This window comes from Balaenoptera acutorostrata, chromosome 13 (assembly GCF_949987535.1).
Source record: "Balaenoptera acutorostrata chromosome 13, mBalAcu1.1, whole genome shotgun sequence".
Taxonomy (NCBI): domain Eukaryota; kingdom Metazoa; phylum Chordata; class Mammalia; order Artiodactyla; family Balaenopteridae; genus Balaenoptera; species Balaenoptera acutorostrata.
Genome location: NC_080076.1, coordinates 66,819,509 through 66,837,973, shown reverse-complemented (window position 1 = coordinate 66,837,973; position 18,465 = coordinate 66,819,509). Strand labels below are relative to the sequence as shown.

The window sequence follows — 18,465 nt, the reverse complement described above, 5'->3', positions numbered from 1 at the left end:
GGAGGGGGCGCACCTCAAGGGATGAAGGGCTGGAGAGTTTGTGCCCATCCCAGCTGGTAGGGAGTGGGGCTCCTGCTACCTCGCTGAGGCCCCAGCCCTCATCAGGAAGGTTCATGAAGCTCAGGGGCTGGGGAACTGGGGTCACTGGGGCCATTGGACCATCTGAGGGTGGAGAGGGAGCTGTGATGGCCCTGGGCAGTGTTGGGAGTGCACGGAAGAGCATCAGAGAGGTTTGGACGGGTTCAGCTGCCAGCTGTGGGACAGAGGATTTGCAGTGAGGAAGAGATGCTGAACTGGACCAGCTGGCAGCTCCTGGTCGCCCTCAGGCTCACAGCAAAATGCAACCACAGGCCAATATTCTTTAATCATAAAGGCACTTGAGAACCCCTACAAACTCAAAGTCTCCCCCAAGAGTGGCCCTGCATATGACCCACCCTTCTGCCCTCCACCTGCAGGTCCACGGCACTCAGAGTTCATCGTGGCCTGCAGAGGCCTCCACGCTGGGCTTGATGAAGATGCCTTCCATGGCCTTCCACCTATTGTGGGTGTTGGCGCTGGGCATGCCATGCACCTCGAGCTGCCCCCGGATAGGGCTCCCGTACTGCTCGCCGGTGACCGACAGGAACACGGAAGTGCCCACGTGCTGGAAGCGCACGGCGGCCTCCCGCTCCCAGTGCTGCCCCGAGCAGCGCACCATCCACAGGTCCAGGTCATCACCCTCGCCGTCCTCCCCAAAGGCGCTCACCTCCTGTTGGGGCAGGGGTGGTGTGGGAGGACAGTGGTCACGCATGACAAAGGGCACAATGAGTCCCCCATGGGCATTTGCCTGGCAGCTGCACTCACACTCAGGTCCTTCCCTGCACCTCTCTGAGCCTCAGCTTCCACAGCTGCAAACTGGGACACCACCACCCCCACCCCCAGCATACAGAAGGGCCCCCCAACACCAGCTCTTCAAACACATGCACACCCCACCTCATCTGCCTGGACGGTGACCAGTGGCCCCCACAGAACCAAGACATCCCCCTCCTTCCTCCTCTGGGTTTCTCCTGTCCTAACTCCTCTGACCCTCACTCAGCATCAAGTCCACCCTTCAGGCTGACAGCCAAGGTTCTATTATCTCATCCTTTCCTTCTGATAACCTCCCCAAAGCACCCTCTGTTCCAGTACCACCTCCCACCCAGTTTCAATGAACTCCACTCACAGGCTCTTCCCCAGGCCTGGAAAGACACCCTTCTCCTCTCTGCGGCCTGGCGGACTCCTACTCATCCTTCCAGGCCCAGCCCCAATTCCTCCTCCCCGCGGGGTTCCCATTCCCCACCCCAACGGCCATGCGGATCCCCCTCCTGTGTCCAACTCGCCCCCAGGAGTGGAGCTATCCAGACGGACAGCTCTTCCTGTCTGTGTCCCCGCTGGGCTGAGGGCTCCAGGGGGCAGGACCCTGGCGTAGTCACCTCTGTATCCCCAGAGGGGGCGCTCGGCAAACACTTCTGACTTGAAATTCCCGTTTCACCCAGGAAGCTGGGGCTCCGAGCAGATGCCGGGCCCCTCGCACACACGCCAGGGGCTCACCTGGTTGTGGGACAGCGGCGACGGGAAGTGGTGCGTGTGCAGGTTCTTACCGGTGGGCACGTGCGTCAGCCGCACAGCCTGCCCGCAGCGCACGGGGGACCCGCGCGGACACCCGCCCTCCGGGCCGCCGCGGATCCGCCAGTAGCTGTTGGCGTCGTCAGACGCCTCCACGCCGGTCACCGACTGTTGGCCGCTGCCTGGGGGGCGACATCCAACCCCCGGGGTCGCTGTCAATGCGGGAACTCCGACCCTCGACCCGGACACCATCAGCTTTCCCAGACAACCTCAACCCTGGGATCCAACGGCTCCCCCAGCCCCCGCCCGCCTCCGGCCGCACTCCAAGTCCCTTGGCCCGCAGCTCCGAACGGCATCCCGAAGACCCCCTCGAACCGCCGGCTTGTGCCCCTCGGCCCCCAACTACTCCAGCCCCTGATGACTCCCAGCCCCCTGGCCCGCAGAACCCCGCCGTCAGACCCCGGCCCCGGCCCGCGCACCGGATCCGTATTTGATGTCGTGCGAGTGCAGCCGCACCCGGTGCTGCGTGTTGAGCAGCTTCAGCACCGACCCGCAGGTCACGAGCCCCGCCCCGGTCTTGACGGCACAGCTGCCCGGGACCGAGATCGCCAGCAGCAGCCCCAGCAGCGCCGGGCCGGCAGCTCGGCCGCGGCCCGTGCTCCACATCGCCCCGGCCGGGCTCCGGCAACTCGGACCCTGGTCGCTTCCGTCTCCGCCGCCGGCCAATCCGGCTCTGACAGGGCCCGCCACGGCAGCCAATCGCCAGCCCGCACGGCGCTCCGCCTGCACTTCCATTGGGTCCGCGTGGAAAGGACCCGCCCGCAGCTTTCCAGAGCGGCGGCTGGGAGGGGACTGGAGACACGAGGAGGGTTTTGATTGGTCCACGCTTCCGAGGACTCACTAATGAGTAGCAAGGGAAGGCCGGGGTGGCGTCGAGCGGAGAGAATGCGGACAGAGCCGAGGGCGCCCCTCCAGCGCCCGCCAGGTCCCCGGACACTCGGTTCGCCAGTTCACGAAGCCCCTTGATCCTAGACCCCCGAGCCCTCAATCATGGTCTCTCCCTCAACCCCTAGATTATGTGCTCACAAGTGGACGCATCTCAGATACTCAGTCACTTGGTCCTTCAGTCCCTGGACCCCGGGATTAACTAATCCCCCAGTCGCTCGGTCATTGCCCACTCTCTGACATTGAGTCACCTCAGTCCCTGGACCCTGGGGTTTCTGAATTCCCTGAGCCACTCATTGACCCCTTCCAGGGCTTCTCATGGTCCCTAGGCCACTGGGCAGCAGAGGGCACCAGGGAGCTGTGATGTAGAGGGTAGTGGCAGGTGGTCACCAGAAAGCCCCTGAGCTGTCTTGGGAACCTGGAGCCCTGGGAGACCAAGCGACTGGGAACCAAGCCTGGGTGACTGTGTGTCCCAGGCTTGGGACTCACTGCCTTCTCAGAGGGCTGTCAGCTCAGTCGGTATAAGGGGGGAAACTTAAACCACTGTTTATTTATTCATTCGTGGAACATTCTTACATTGAATTCACTCCAAGCCCATCAATTCAGCCCAGCCCAGGAACCGGCTCTGGGATATGTTACTCAATAGGCTGACCACCCGTGCACTTGGTGCACCAGCAAAGCAGGGAGAAAAGTTCGTGTTTAATTAAATCATCCAGAATTTTGCATTCAGAAAATCCAGGGTAGAGCCATTTTAATTACAGCAATGGGTTATTCTTTGGTTTTCATGTCTCCCTACCCCCACCCCTGGGGCCATGGGGTTTGTGGGATCTTAGTTCCCCGACCAGGGATAGAACCCGGGCCCCCTGCAGTGGAAGCACAGAGTCTTAACCACTGGACAGTCAGGGAAGTCCTGGTTTTCATGTTTATCATTGTCTTTATTTTGAATTCTATATGGGTCAAGGTGTCTTGATCTTTTCAGTGCTTAGAATGTCTAAAATGCTTACGGTAACTTCCCTGGTGGCGCAGTGGTTAAGAATCCGCCTGCCAACGCAGGGGACACGGGTTCAAGCCCTGGTCCGGGAAGATCCCACATGCTGAGGAGCAATAAGTAAGTCCAGTGCACCACAACTGCTGAGCCTGCGCTCTAGAGCCCGCGAGCCACAATTACTGAGCCCACATGCCACAACTACTGAAGACCGTGCACCTAGAGCCCATGCTCTGCAACAAGAGAAGCCACCACAATGAGAAGCCCGTGCACCGCAACAAAGAGTAGCCCCCGCTCGACGCAACTAGAGAAAGCCCACATGCAGCAATGAAGACCTAACACAGCCAAAAATAAATAAATGTGTGTCTTTTTAAAAAATGCTTACGGTCTGCCCTGGATTTGGTAGACTGCGCCCTTGAGGGGCCGCCGACCCAGGGCAGAGGGGCTAGAGTACAATCTGGGTGTGTCTTCTCAGACACACCAACAAGCATCTCGAACCTAATATGCCCCAAGCAGGACTCCCCGGTCTCCCTCACACTGCTCCTCCCCCAGGCTTCCAAGTCTCAGGAACGGTACCTCCATTTACAAGTTGTTCAAGCCCCAAACCTGGGATTCATCTTTGATTCCTCTCTTTACCACACTCCTCACATCTACCCCAGCATGTCTTGATGGCTCTGACTCCAAAACAGATTGGAAGGCATCTCTCCTGCATTCCCTGTCACCACCGTAATCCAAGCCACTCCATCTCCCCTTCAGATATCTACCACCCCTCCTAGAAGATTTCCCTGCTACTCGGGCCCTTCCAAGACATTCTCCACCCAGGAAAGTGATTTCTGTCTTAAAAAGCATAAATCAAGGGCTTCCTTGGTGGTGCAGTGGTTGAGAATCTGCCTGCCAATGCAGGGGACACGGGTTCAAGCCCTGGTCTGGGAAGATCCCACATGCCGCGGAGCAACTAGGCCCGTGAGCCACAACTACTGAGCCTGTGCGTCTGAAGCCTGTGCTCCGCAACAAGAGAGGCCGTGATAGTGAGAGGCCCGCGCACCGCGATGAAGAGTGGCTCCCGCTTGCCACGAGAAAGCCCTCGCACAGAAACAGAGACCCAACACAGCCAAAAATAAATAAATAAATAATTCTTTAAAAAAAAAAAAAAAAGCATAAATCAAGGCACTTCCCTGGCGGTCCAGTGGTTAAGACTCTGCCTTCCAATGCAGGGGGTGCAGGTTTGATCCCTGGTCAGGGAGCTAAGATCCCACATGCCTTGGGGCCAAAAAACCAAAACATAAAACAGAAGCGATATTGTAACAAATTCAATAAAAACTTTTTTTTAAAAAGTATAAATCGGATCATGCCAGGTGCCTGCTGAAAGCTGCCAACAGCTGCCCATTGCACTGGGAGCAGACAATGGTAAGGACACAGCGAGTAATCTCCCTGACAGGCAAAGAAAGGGTTCCAAGAGCAGCAGAGACCCCAGGGCTGGAGTCGGGAAGCCAACACGGCTCTCCCTGAGTCTCTGGAGCCTCATGGCTTATCCTAGCTGTTCCTTTTTCCTGCTCACCTCATGGGCAGATGCTCGGGGCCCTCCACCTGGAGACTGCAGTTTGTCTCCAGGTTCAGATTCTCAAGAGGGGATGTGATTGACTCAACTCAGTTCCAGGCACTGCTCAAGGTGCAGTCAGCCAAGGAGGATGGAGAGGTGTTAGTCTCCAAATACATCTGCTAACAATGCCTCCCACCCCTGTGAGCACAAGCTGCTCCTCTCCCAAGTCGTGGAGTCCCTTCCCCCTCCACTTGGATCTGGGCACGCATCGTAATTGGCTTTGACCACGAGAATGCCACAGAAGTGCTGTTTGGGGACTTCCGAGCACAGGCTGCCAGAGCACTCACTGGTGGTTCTTGCTTCCTCCCTCTAGGAAGCCAGCCCCTGCCCAGACAGACCCTTGAATGGCCAGGGGCAACGGGGAGAGAGATGATGGAAGGGGAGGGGCCACGAGGGATGTCCTAGCCTCAGCCCAGCCCCCAGCCGAAAGCAGCACTCCCACCCCAGCCGCTCTGGCTACACCACTGCCAGCTGAGCCCGTAGAACCCCCTCAGAATCATTACAAATGATGATTTTGTTTGAAGCCACTTAAATCTTGGTTTGTTACATGGCAACAACATGGTGCCTGAAACAGGAGCTAAGGGGAGCTGTCTCTAGCATCATGTGCCAGTGGTGCCCAAAGGGGCTGCTCCCACCCCAGGACCTAGATGTGTGCCTCTGAGGCTGGGGTGGGGACATACACTCTTCTCCCTTGAGGACTGGGCAGCAGGACCTGGAAGCCAGCGGGTATTGGATGCACCAGTAGGGCCAATCAACTGTAGCCAAGTGATATGGCAGTAATGTACAAAGCGGCTGTTGTGGCCCGACATGGCGGCAGTGGTGGCAGTGGTGGCCTCGGGGGATAGGCATTAGCACCGAGCATGTGCTCTGAAGGATCCTTGTCACAAGAGCTCTGTGGAAAAATGGGTCCCTGACTCCCCACCCAGGGCCCTGGCCCCTCTGCCAGTCAGAGGAGCAGGTCCTCCTCCCCGAATCACGGGGTCCTCCCTGTCTGGTTCCAGAGGAAGCTCTATAGTTGCTGTGTCCTCATCTGTGGGCCACTGAGCATGGTCAGGCCAGGCCGAGCAGGTCTGGCCTCCGCGCACCTGGCGGGCTCCAGGGGAGGCATGAGAGATCCACCAGCCTCCCCGAAATGGCGGCCTGCTCAGAGACGCTGAGCATCTTCTCTCTGCCATAGGAGCAGGGTGGGGGTGGGGGTGGAGCTGCTCCCTGGGTGAAGATGCCTGAAGGGGAACAAATAGGCTGCCCGAGGAAGGCAGAGGGGAGGAGCTGGGGGCACCGGATGGCCAGAAGCTCCAGGAGAACCCTGGACGTGAGAACCTCTGACCACAGCACCAGCCGAGCCCACAGACCCTTCAAGAGAGCTGCCTTGCCCAGGGCCTCTGCGGAAGGGATAGTCACACGGCCAGCTGGGTCAGTCAATCCATGGCTTGACCTACCAGCAGCCCCTATGTGACCTCAGGAGCACGAGCTGAGAAATACAAATTAGGAAGACAGGTAGCGGTGGGAGCATCAGGAGAGGGTGGATACGCCCTGGCAGAGGAGGAGCCCTCGGGAAGTGGGAGTGTGATGCACAGGGGCCGTGGGGTGGGGACCATGAGTCCTAAGAGGCTTGAAGAAGCAGGAAGGTGCAGACTGGAGTGCAGAAGAGCCAGCAGCAGAGCCCAGGAGGTCACGGGGCTCAGGGCACCGGCAGCTGCCGTGGAGGCCTGGCCTAGCTCTCCAGAGATGCTCCTCGGGGGCAGGTGGTCAGAGGATGGCTGAGATCTGACAGGAAAACCGTGTTCCATCAACACAAGTTTTATTTCTCCCGTTGGCTCCCCTGAGAGGCTCAGCAGAGCTCTTCGTGGGCACCAGCTGTTCTGACCTCTGCTTGGGGCGGGATGGCTGCGAGGGCAGTGGCCGCTGGGGCGGGAGAAGCAGGAGGAGTGGGGCATGGAGCACTCGGTGCACTTCAGGGGCCCCATGGGCAGTCACCGTGGCCCACACCTGAGCCTGCCGCCGTGGTGCTGACCACGGCCTCCTCTTGAGGCTCCGGGGAGCTCTGGGGCTCGCCCTCATCTCCAAAGTCATTCTCGTCCTCTTCCTCCTCCTCTCCATCCTCCTCCTTGTCCTCCTCCTCCTCCTCGATGCTCTGGTGGTCCTCCATGTTCACTGTCTGGTCGGACTGATGGGAGGCCACGCCGGTGTTGGCGGAGGACAGGAACAGCTTGGGCTCTGGCGGTCTGGTGGGCTCCTGCTCCGCGGCTGCCGGGTGCTCCTGTGAGGCGAGCGGCCGGGGGCCCGGGGACCTCATGTTGAGGCGGGACCCTGTGGGCTTGTCCTGGACCCTGTGGGTCCTGGCGGCCAGCTCGGACGGCGCGGTGGGTGTCCGCATGCTGCGCTGGGGGGTGCTGTGCTGGGAGGTGTGCCGGGATGCCCGCTGGGGTGACCACTGGCTAAACTCGGCCTCCTCCAGCCTGCGCAGCAGGCAGCTCCAGTCGATCGTGGAGGACAGACGGATGCGCGAGCCCTTCACCTTCCTGAAGCCCAGGAAAAGGTCCAGGAGTGCCTCAGTGATGGGGAAGGAGATGAAGCCCAGCTGCCCAGTGAGGTTCTTCTCAAACCTGTACTTGCAGGCAAGCAAGGACACAGCCTGGCCCTTCAGGTAGTCAACGAGCTCCTCGTGCCAGGGGTTGGAGAGGCGGGACATGGTGGTGGACTTGGACAGGATGGAGGGCAGCGTCTTCTTCTTGGTGAACTTGTAACTGGGGCTCTGTGCAGCAGCAGGGAGGGAAAGGGAGACATGTCATCCACTCCTGCCTGCCACCCTGGGCGCCCTCCCCCCCAGAGCATCCTCCGCGTCACCCACATGGCGCCACGCTCAGTCCACTCGGGGTGCGGCCTCACCACATCTGCTCTGCTGGCCCGATGGAGAGCTGAGCTGGGGTCCTGCGTGCTGGCCCACCTCCCACTTACCACCCTGTTGTCATGCCAGCCACACCAGTCAGGCCCGGGGCAAGGCCAGTGACATCGGTCACTGTGTCAGCCAAAAGGGAGCCTGCACAACCCTCGCCCAGGCCAGGGTTCAGAGGAGGGAAGCACGCCTGGGCTTCGATGGGTGAAAGCAGGGTCAGGGGCCACGCTGGGGAGCCACCAGGGTGAAGTCACCAAGTCCTCTCCGCACCCTTCCCAAGTAACTCCCTCTCAGCGGGGCAGACACACTGGAGAGTCCTGTCCTGGGCAGCAGGACCAGAGGGGGCTAGACCTCAGACACAGGGCCCTACTCTGGGCTCAGGCCACTGTCCACGAGGGACAGGACCCTCCACACATGGGAGGGCCTCTGAGATTCACATGCAAACGTTAAAAAAATACCCAGAATAAAAAATAGCCTTTATTCATCTTTGACAACTCGTGGTAGTAGCTAGGCCAGGATTCCTGGTCCCCTCATCAGCTCATCCCCTACTCAGGCGGTTTTCACAAGGGCAGGGCAAGAGACCTGGACCCTGGGCACCTGCTAGTGACAGTGGCCGCTAGGAGCGGTGGCGATAGGAGCCCTTCCACTGCAAACCCATCCCTAAGACCCCTGGCCCCAACCTTGAGGAGGTCACCTCCGGATACGGCACAGCAGGAGATGGCAAGAAGCCCCTTACCACAAGAGGTGTGGGGTGAGAACCTGGGGAGGTGGTGGGAGGAGGACGGGAGGGAGGAGGCCAGCGGAGCTGAGACCGGGGTGGTGACATGGGTCTGTCGGGAGGGCACTTTCACCACAATCCCGGTGGCGGGCAGGGTAAGGTGCAGGCTCCGCCAGGGCTGGGCCCTCTGGCTGGAGCTCAGGGGCCCAGAAGTGGGCATGGGTAGTCTCCGTACTTTGGGGTCCTGGTCAAGCCCCTCCTGCCTGAGGTAGGGTGAAGGGACCTTGGGCTCTTCTGTGGGTGTCACCTCAAGCCGGAACCTGGTGGCTACTTGGGTGCTAGACACCGGGGAGCCACCTTCCTTGGCCTTGCCGCGTCCCCTGTACTTGATGCTCTTTCTGTGCTCCATCCTGGGGCTGGAGGTTGTGGTGGGCAGCAAATCGTAGGGCTCCTCCCCATCAATGGGTGTGGCCAGCTTGGAGCTGGACTCTGGGGAGGGCTCCCATTCCGACGGGAAGAGAGGGCAGCCGTCTCGGCGGCAGGCACCACTGAGCTTGTCCACAGCCTGGTTGACCACGTCCTGCAGGGCGGGGAACAGGTGGTGCTCAGCCAGGAAGTCCAGGGTCCGATGGGGCTCTCGGAGCGCACAGTAGCCGGGCAGGTCAAAGGACCCTGGCTGGCTCAGCAAAGACTTCATCTCCTTGTTCAGCTCTCGCTTGAGGAAGATCAGCTCCCGCTCTGCTGGCCCCACCTCTGACGCTTCGGGAGTGCCTGAGCTCGAGCCCAGCAGGCCTGAGAACCAGGACAGGGGCTGCTCTAGGGTCCACTGGCTGCTGGTCTGGCTGCCCAGTGAGTCCCATGGCAGGGAGTCCCCGTGGGGGCAGGACTGCCCTAGGCCTTTCTGCAGAGAGAGGAGGACTCTCAGAGGCGTCCAGGGGCAGCCAAGCCAGGCCTGGCCCTGGGCTCTGGGCTGGGGTCCACCCCCGCCCCACCTGGGCTGCAGCCCCAGACCTCACCCTTCTGTTCTCCAGCTGCAGCAGCCGTTTGAGGTTCTTCTCCAGCAGGAGTTTGTCCTTCATGGGTGGCAGTGCACCCAAGCTGCGGGCACCCAGGTTGCTGTCCCAGCTATGGGAGCCCGGCCAGTTGGCCGTGAAGCTGCTGTGGGAGTCGGACATGGAGCTGGAGCAGGACGGGTAATTGTTGGGGCGCCCCAGGCAGAGGCTCGGCCGGGTGCAGCGCTGGTGCACGGTACTGAGGATGGGCCGGGCCCGCGCCCGACGCCCACACCTTGGCACCTCCATCGGGTCCTCCACCTCCACCAGCGGCACCCCAGCCTCTGTCTTTACGGTGGCCATGCGCTCAGTTGCCTCCTCCACCACCGTCTGCAGGCTGTCCAGCACCTGACCCTCGACAAGGAAATCCAGGAAGCTCCTAAAGGGTCGAGGGCCCTTGGGGTTTCGGCGGTGGCTGCGGAGCCCTGAACTGCCTGAGGGGCCGTGCATCGAAGTGGGGTGTGGTGTGTGGCCCAGCTTGGAGGCTTGCCCCATTTCCGGGAACAGTGACTTCTTAGGTGGCTGGACCTGAGCAGACAGGCATATCACAGTGGGCAGTGATGCCCCATGGGGGGAGGGGTCCCCTGGGGTCCTCCTAGGGCACCAGGAACTGGGTGGGAAGTGGGCAGTGGAAGAAACTGTTTTTTTTTTGGCCGTGCCACGCAGCATGTAGGATCTTAGTTCCCCAACCAGGGATTGAACCCGTGCCCCCTGCTGTGGAAGCGTGGAGTCTTAACAACTGGACTGCCAGGGAAGTCCCAGGAACTAGGTTTTGGAGCCAGGCAGCCCTGGATTTGGACCCTGGCTCTGCTAGCTTCAGGCCATGTGACTGTGGGCACTAAGGCCCCTCTTGAGGTCCGACTTCCTCTCTTGTAAAGTGGGGATCTGTTCAGGGTTGCCCTGAAGCTTCCCTGACACGTACATTTCACATACCCAAGACCTGGCTGGGGAGTCTAAAAGCCCACTTCTGCCCTCACCCAGGACATGAATCACAAAACCCCTTGAGCCCCGTCCCCACTGCTGGTCTGTACAGACTACCTGTGGTCCTGAGCCCTGTGCGCCCCATGGCTGCTTCTGCCCCTCGAGCCGTAGGCCCCGAGTAGACTCTATGCTCCCACTCTGGAGTCCTACTCCACCATGCCCCTCCCAGTCCGAGATCAGGGGGACACAGGGAATGAGACGGAGACCGAGGTGACTAGGTAGGGCCCAGCAGGGGTAACTAGGAGTGGTCAAGGCAACAGGTCACTAAGAGGTCCAGAGAGGACATCAGTAGGAAGTGAGAAAGGGGGCTGTGATCTGGGGCGCCAGAACTGGTGGGGAACATGTTGGAGGCACAGAGTTGGGCCCTGCTGGGCACACTTACCCGGGCCACGTAGGTGGTGTGGCCAGCCTCGTCGTCCGCCAAGTATCCCGAATGGTGGCGACAGCTGGTCATGGTGTAGGTGGCCGGGCCCGCTGCCCTCTTCCTCTCTCGTTGGTTCCGCGATGCAGCCGCAGATTCCTCTCTGCACCGGGCGGGGAGATGGTGTGAGGGTGCCCCCAGCCCTCCGTGGGTCTGCGTCTCCCTCCGTCCGTGGGCCGCTGGTCTCTGGCTCCCCGCACCCCACGTCCTTCACATGTCCGGCAGGTCCTCTGCTCGGAGCCCCGTGGGCGTCTCAGCACCGTCCGTGTCCAGAGAAGTCGGGGCTGGGGCCCCCGAGGGAGTGCGCATTCAGTCTCCGTCCATCTCTGGGCCCAGTGCGTCTGCCCTCCGTCCTCCTGGCCCTGGTTCCCCGGTCCCGGGCGACCCCGCCCCGGCGACCCGCTCACCAAGTCCGCGCCCGCTGGGCACACGCTCCGGTGCGGCCCGCGCTGGGATCCTGGCTTCCGCGCCGCTCGGGGCCGCCGGCGGGCCTGCTCATTTGCATGCCGCGTCCTGATTGGCTCGCGCCGCGCCGTTCACCGCCCGCTCCCGCGGCACAATAGTTGGGGCGGGGCCCACGCGGCTCCTCCCCCACCTTGCTGCTTTTGCCCCGCCCACATACGCAGAGGGAGCGGGAAGCTGCCGCTGCTGCTGACTGGCTCGGTCCGGCTTGGAGGGGAACCTAAGGGACAAAGCCACGGCCTCTCCCGGTGACACAAGCACCTTCCTCGGCTACCCTCTTGGTCGCTGAGTTGTCCTGGGCTCCTGCTCGCTGACTGCTCCTTTCCAGGGTCCTCCCCTCGCCCAGTGTGGACACCCCAGGGTCTGTCCCCAGCGCAGTGGGAGGAGTCCCGGCTCTAAGTCACAGATGAGCTTCAACTCCTAGCTTTGCTCTTTCCTGCCGGTGTGACTCAACTTCTTTAATCACCTGCTCCTTCTCTGTAAGTGGAGCTGAGCGTCCTTCCACGTGGGTTTGGAGAGTACATCAAATCTTCCTACAACACACCCGCACCCTGATAAGACCCTGTAAATCTTTACCTCCTCTCCCTCCTTTCCCTCTCTGCCCCGGAGGCCTTCCTAATGCAAACCCCCCCACCCCCAGGTGTCACCTCCTCGGAGAAGCCTTCCCAGAGGGCCCATCCCCCCAACAGAATTACGGCACACCCCATCCCAGACTCTGCCACACCGTGTTGTTATCTGACTGTCAGATCGCGCTCCTTGGAGATAGGAACTGCGGCGCTCACCCCTAACCTATGATCTAATACCAGTAGGTGCTCATTAAATGTGACTTTCCTCCTTCCAATAGCGGACCCTCAGGGCCTCTGGCCTTTCCAGGACCAGCTTCCCAGTGGCTGAGATCCCACACTTTAATCACCACTATTGAACACAATAGTCCTTATGCCAAAAACTTGGTGAAGGGCTCTTTGAGGCCTCCAATTCTTTTTTTTTTTTTTTTAATTTTATTTATTTATTTATTTATTTATTTATTTATGGCTGTGTTGGGTCTTCATTTCTGTGTGAGGGCTTTCTCTAGTTGCGGCAAGTGGGGGCCACTCTTCATCGCGGTGCGCAGGCCTCTCACTATCGTGGCCTCTCCCGTTGCGGAGCACAGGCTCCAGACGCGCAGGCTCAGCAATTGTGGCTCACGGGCTTAGTCACTCCGCGGCATGTGGGATCTTCCCAGACCAGGGCTCGAACCCGTGTCCCCTGCATTGGCAGGCAGATTCTCAACCACTGCGCCACCAGGGAAGCCCAAGGCCTCCAATTCTTACAAACGTCCTCACGGAGGTGGGTATTATCTGTTATTTTCCAGTTCGGCTCTGTCCTCTTGGCCCCTGACCTGGGGGCAAGCAGGGCGTAGAGGACCAGAGCAGACCAGAGGCAGGCCAGAGCTCCGGAGGTCAGTCCCAGCTCCACTGCTCCCCACAGAGTCACGCAGGGCAAGACACTACCCCTCCCAGCCTCAGTTTCCTCATCTGTAAAACAGGAATGACATGACCAACCTCATAGGCTGGACACAAATACTGCACTTTCCACTGGGAAAATCAAGACAGCCACATCACAATGAAAACCCTGGCTGTCAACCATGGTGATTATTTGTAAAGTCATTGGTAAGGAAAGCTTTTCTAGATCACAGAGGAAAAAAAGAGGTCATGAGTGTAAAAGTTGTAGCCTGGCACAGAGCTCAAGAGATGGAAGCTGGGACTCATGCTTTCTGAAACAAAGCCATTGGTGTACATTCTTTCTTTCATGTTCTTATTGTTCAGAGCTTTTACAAATCAAGAAAAAGCCTCATCTTAGAAAATCAGCAAAAGACAAATAGGCAATTTGAAAAAGAAGAAATACAAATAACTAATAAAAACATGAAAAAGTTCAGTCACTATCAAAAAAATGAAACACTACAAGAATGAGATAACACTGATGTGATCATTGTCTTCTCAAAACAACCCAAAAATTTTGTGAAGGAGCAGAAAACTTGGGTGTATTTATTTGCTTAGAGAAAATACCGGGAGACAGTACCCGGAAAGTGAACGGTGGTGATCTTGGGGGAGGGTAAGAGATTTTTTTTCTTCAGGTTTGATTTTTCCGTTTTTCATATTAAACATTTCTGCAGTCACTGCCAGTTTCGCGTTGCCATAAACCGGGCCGCGGTCCGGGTGGGGCGGGGCACTTTGGGTGGCTGGCGGTTGCAGGGATCCCCGGAACCAGCAGGTGGCGAGAACAAAGGCCAAAGCGCGGGCGCGCCAGGCGCGTGCGTCGGGGCGGGGCCTCGGGCCGCGTCTGGGGCGGGGCCTGAACTGTCCGGCCCTAGCCCCACGGTCCCGAACAGCTGGTGGAGGGACCATGGCCCGGCCCCGTGTGCGGCTGGTGGTCACGGCAGATGACTTTGGTTACTGCCCGCGGCGCGACGAGGGCATCGTAGAAGCCTTCCTGGCGGGGGCTGTGACCAGCGTGTCCCTGCTGGTCAACGGCGCGGCCGCCGAGAGCGCGGCTGAGCTGGCCCGCAGGTGAGCAGCGGCCCCCTGCAGGGTCCGGGCGGGCTTGGGGGCCGCCGCCCCGCGCCTCCGATGCTCCCGCTCGCACTCCGCCCGCAGGCACCGAATCCCCACGGGCCTCCACGCCAACCTATCCGAGGGCCGCCCCGTGGGCCCGGCCCGCCACGGCGCCTCGTCGCTGCTCGGCCCCGAAGGCTTCTTCCTCGGCAAGATGGGATTCCGGGAGGCGGTGGCGGCCGGAGAGGTGGTCTTGCCCCAGGTGCGGAGGTGCGGCTTCAGGAAGATGCTCTTGGTGACTCCCCCAAAGCTCCGCCCCGAGGGTACCGTGCGCAGAATTGGGCTCTGGATGCCTTCCTGGTTCAAACACAGGGGCGATCACAGGGGACCACATGGACGGGCTCCTCCTGGGTAGCTGCTTCCGGACGTTCAATGTACCGATCACCTTCTTACTCCAGGTTCGAGGCGAGCTGGAGGCCCAGTTGAGCCGTTTCCGGGAATTACTGGGCAGGGACCCTACTCACGTGGACGGGCACCAGCACGTGCACGTGCTCCCAGGTGCGTGGGTTGGTGCTCCCAGGCCGGGGTGGGGGGTTGCTGCACGTGCCTCTCCCTGACTCTGCCCTGCCCGCAGGAGTGTGCCAGGTGTTCGCCGAGGCGCTGCAGGCCTGCGGGGTGCGCTTCACTAGGCTGCCGATGGAGCGCGGGGTGGGCAGCTGCACGTGGCTCGAGGCCCCAGCGCGCACCTTCGCCTGCTCCGTGGAGCAAGACGCCCGCGCCGCCATGGGCCCCTTTGCCCGCCACGGCCTACGGTAAGGCCCCCTGGCCCCTGCCGGGCCCAAGTCCCAGTGTGTCCAGCTGGCCGCTCACCTTGGCCAGCTGTGTCCGTTTCTCATCTTCGACCAGTGTTGTCCCCAACCCAGATCCGTCCCGCCCCCGGCCTACCCCTGCCCATTGCGGCCCTGCAGTCGTGCCGCTGATGCCCCGGTATCTACAGGTGGACCGATGTCTTCGTGGGCCTGAGCACCTGTGGCCGGCACATGTCCACTCACCACGTGTCAGGGGCACTGGCTAGGGCCCTGGAGGGTATACCCACTGGACGCGCAGTGACAGCCGAGCTGATGGCACACCCCGGCTATCCGAGTGTGCCTCCGGCTGGGGGCAGCGGTGAGGGTCCTGATGCCTTTTCCTGCTCCTGGGAGCGCCTACACGAGCTGCGTGTCCTCACGGCACCAGTGCTGTGGGCTCAGCTTGCCCAGGACGGCGTGCAGCTCTGCGCCCTCCACGAGCTAGACTCCAAGAGGCCCGGAGAGGGGACCCCCAGCGAAGCCACTCTGGAAACCTTTCTGGAGCCCTCCCCACTGTGACCCTGGCAGACAGCCAAGCATTAACATCCCTTGGTGCCCAGGAAGGGAACTGGGTCTCAGAGCAGGCTGTGACTTCCTGGGCTGGATGCTGCCACCTCTGTGCCCAGGTCCTCATGGTTCAGAGTGGCGGCAGAGTTTCTGCAAGCCCTCTGGCTGCAGGTGACAGCCGTGACCTCTGGGCCTGGGGCCTGCCAAGCATTGGGTGGGGGGGGGGGGGTTGTCACAGTGCCGTGTAAGCATCTTCCTTGTTTGGGTGCATGGGGCAGAGATGGCTGTTATTAATAAAGTAACGTGTCCTGTAAACTTGGGCGTTTATAGACTGTGCCCAGGAAACCTTCCCAGACACAAGAAGGACACGAAACTCCTTTGGGGCCCACCGAGGTCACTGTTCCAGAAAAGATCTGCAGTGCCTCCACCTTTGGCGCTGCTCATGCTTAGGCTCTCTTCATTCTTTTCTTTTGGTGGGGGTGGGTAGGAGGAGGGGAGTAAGGGGTTGGAAGAATGTCTCCCTAGGCTACTTTTTGGGAGGCATATTATAATCTCAGTTTTGACTTTAAAGACATCACCTGTTCGAAGTAAGCAGCCCTTTGCCATCCTAGGGGATGGGTCTGAGGAGGTCCTGAAAACTTGCAGGAGTGTGTTTACGTTTTTCCAGGAGGGATGGTCTTCTACGGAAATGGCACCCCTGGTGATGTGTAGATGCCCTGTGACCGGGGCTCCTGTGGCCTGGATCAAGGCGATGCCGGGAGCAGATGGAAGCCCATGTGGTCCTTCTTGTCTCATGTAATCTCACATCATCATGCCTGTGTGCAGGCACCGGTGCCCCCATTTTGCAGACCTAGAGATGGGAGTGGGGGAGCAGAGCTGTGAAGCTGCCTGTTCATTTACTCAACATGCACTGGGCCTTAGTCTGTACCAAGCATGGAACCAGGGCCAAAAGAGCTCTGCACTTTCTAAAGGGGTGAGGGTAGGGCCCCATCCCCTTGACTGGTGGCTTCAGCCCCCTCTTTCTGGCTCCATCCTCTACCCCTACCCTTCCTCTGACCTTGACTTCTCCAGCCGCAGGCCCTTTCCTCCCCCATTTCGTCCAGGGCTGTGAACTGGAATGGCTGTGAGTGTGGCCCTGGCCTCCTCGCCCCGGCCCGCTGGAGTCTGGCCGTGCTCCCACAAGCTGCTGGCTGGAGCTGGGCAGCAAGCACAGAGGCACCTCCCTCGAGGCGGGTCTGTTGTTCTGAGAGGAGGCAGCTGGCTGTATGACTCTGGGGCCCAGGAGAGAGGTGTGGGTGACAAGGGAGAGACTGGGGGGTCTGCACAGATGTTGGAGGAAGCTGTGGGAGTGGCCACTGTCACCCAGGGAGCCAGAGAGGGAGCAGCAGAGATGAGGGCCCAGACCAGCCCTAGGCCATGGGCACTGAAGAACAGAGAGAAGGGGACAAGAAGGCAGAGGGCCCATTTCGAGGCTGGTCACTGGCATCCCACCAGGGAGATGGGGTATTTTTCACATAAAACCTGCTGTGCCCAGAATGGCCCAGGCTCAGGGTTTACTGTTAGCCACCAATTCATCAGGCACGGAGGATCTGCTCCATGCCAGGCTGGGGCTGGGAGCTGGGACACAGCCTGCAAGGAGCTCACGGTCTGGTACACACACAGGGACAGTCATGTGACCGGGCTGCAGTGGGGGGTGGGAATACACAGCAAAGCATGGGGACAAAGCCTCTGTGATGTTGAGGAGACTTCCACTCTGGTGACAGCCCACACAACACCCCCAGGAGACCAGGCTGCCAGCACCGAGGTAACAGCCGTTTACCAAGTGCGGCCTGGGCCAGGCACTGTGCTGTGCAAGATCTGACCTTCAGCTCTGCTCCTGGGGCAGGTGTGCCGTTCCCCCTCGTGCATGAGGGAAGCAGGCGAGGAGGAGCCAGTGCAGACCGGCAGGATTGAGGCTCAGGTGCAGCCCTGCAGGGTGCGGCACAGACATGCTGCCAAGGGAAGACAGCGAGAGCAGGGCTGAGGCCACCCCCTGTGGACTTGGCACTGGGAAGTCCAGGGCCCTGGCCAGAGGAGCCCCAGGGGGCAGGAGGACGCCACAAGCCAGGCCAAGGTGATGCAGTCATTGCGTATCTCGAGCTGAACAATGAACAGAGTGAGGAAGGCGAGAGGACGCTGGCCACCAAGTGGAGGGAGTTGAGAGGGTCTCACAGACTTTAGGGAGGGTCTGTGCTTGTGTCTGGGCTCAAAGGGAGCCAGTCGTGGGAGGCGAGGGCACTGGAGCCAGGCTGTAAGAGCACAGGCCAAGGGCCCTTGACTGAGTCACTTTCCTCCTCTGTGAAAGCAGGGTAATGGTGCCCGCGGGTCTGTCCTGAGAGTTAGGACAGGGCTAGGACGAGCAGAGTCCCCACTGATGATCAAGGAAGGCCCCCAGCCTCCTTGCTTTCTGGTGCCCCAGAAACTTGCCCCGGGAAGTTCCCTCTTGGACTGCAGGCCTAGCTGTCAAGGTCTCAGCTGGTGTCAGACACCAAGCAGAGGACTCAGCTGACCATAAGTGTCAGGGCCTTGGCTGGCCTGGTGCTGAGTCAGCACTAGGGTTGCAGTTGCACTCAGGAGACTCGGAGGTGGGTTTGAGCTGGAGCTATTCAAGGAAGTGGCCCAGCCCCTCCCTCGGGCACACCCTCACCAGCTCCCTGACCTTCCAGACAGCACCCTCCTCAGGGCCCCAGTCTGCTCCTCCGTTAAATGTGGCTGAGGTGACACGTATACAGAGGTCACTCTCCCCTCCCCAGACACCCAAGGGTGTCTCTGCAGCCCTTTCTGCTTCCCTCAGCATGGCCAGAACACCTCTGTGCACCTCTCCTGGAGGCCAGGCCTGAGGAGAAAGCCAGAAGAACCTGCACAAGACCCCAGGCCACTGGCACTGCCCACCCCC

At 60.2% G+C, this 18,465-nt stretch overlaps 3 protein-coding genes across 8 annotated transcripts; 1 reads left to right on the top strand and 2 right to left on the bottom strand.

Moving 5' to 3' along the window:
* Window positions 1–345: 345 nt before the first annotated feature.
* SDF2L1 (stromal cell derived factor 2 like 1) lies at window positions 346–2,304 on the bottom strand. Its single transcript, XM_007196290.2, has 3 exons — window positions 2,064–2,304; window positions 1,570–1,766; window positions 346–748 (listed from the first exon to the last, which is right to left on the bottom strand). The coding sequence occupies exons 1-3, from the start codon at window positions 2,248–2,250 to the stop codon at window positions 467–469; spliced, it is 666 nt and encodes a 221-aa protein (XP_007196352.2). The 5' UTR covers window positions 2,251–2,304; the 3' UTR covers window positions 346–466.
* An 868-nt stretch (window positions 2,305–3,172) lies between these two features.
* On the bottom strand, window positions 3,173–11,654 carry CCDC116 (coiled-coil domain containing 116). Of its 4 annotated transcripts, none has more exons than XM_057527460.1 (4): window positions 11,144–11,654; window positions 9,745–10,308; window positions 9,012–9,629; window positions 3,173–7,869 (listed from the first exon to the last, which is right to left on the bottom strand). In XM_057527460.1, the coding sequence occupies exons 1-4, from the start codon at window positions 11,213–11,215 to the stop codon at window positions 7,069–7,071; spliced, it is 2,055 nt and encodes a 684-aa protein (XP_057383443.1). In that variant the 5' UTR covers window positions 11,216–11,654; the 3' UTR covers window positions 3,173–7,068. The 4 variants fall into 4 exon arrangements, 3 of the variants coding, with proteins under 3 accessions (XP_057383443.1, XP_057383444.1, XP_057383445.1); XM_057527461.1 differs by having other exon boundaries at window positions 9,036–9,629; XM_057527462.1 differs by having other exon boundaries at window positions 9,012–9,308.
* Window positions 11,655–13,946: 2,292 nt separating this feature from the next.
* YDJC (YdjC chitooligosaccharide deacetylase homolog) lies at window positions 13,947–15,733 on the top strand. Of its 3 annotated transcripts, none has more exons than XM_057526808.1 (5): window positions 13,947–14,190; window positions 14,278–14,470; window positions 14,634–14,733; window positions 14,810–14,987; window positions 15,173–15,733. In XM_057526808.1, the coding sequence occupies exons 1-5, from the start codon at window positions 14,027–14,029 to the stop codon at window positions 15,540–15,542; spliced, it is 1,005 nt and encodes a 334-aa protein (XP_057382791.1). In that variant the 5' UTR covers window positions 13,947–14,026; the 3' UTR covers window positions 15,543–15,733. The 3 variants fall into 3 exon arrangements, with proteins under 3 accessions (XP_057382791.1, XP_007196428.2, XP_057382792.1); XM_007196366.2 differs by having other exon boundaries at window positions 13,948–14,190; window positions 14,278–14,437; XM_057526809.1 differs by having other exon boundaries at window positions 14,054–14,445.
* Window positions 15,734–18,465: the final 2,732 nt, after the last annotated feature.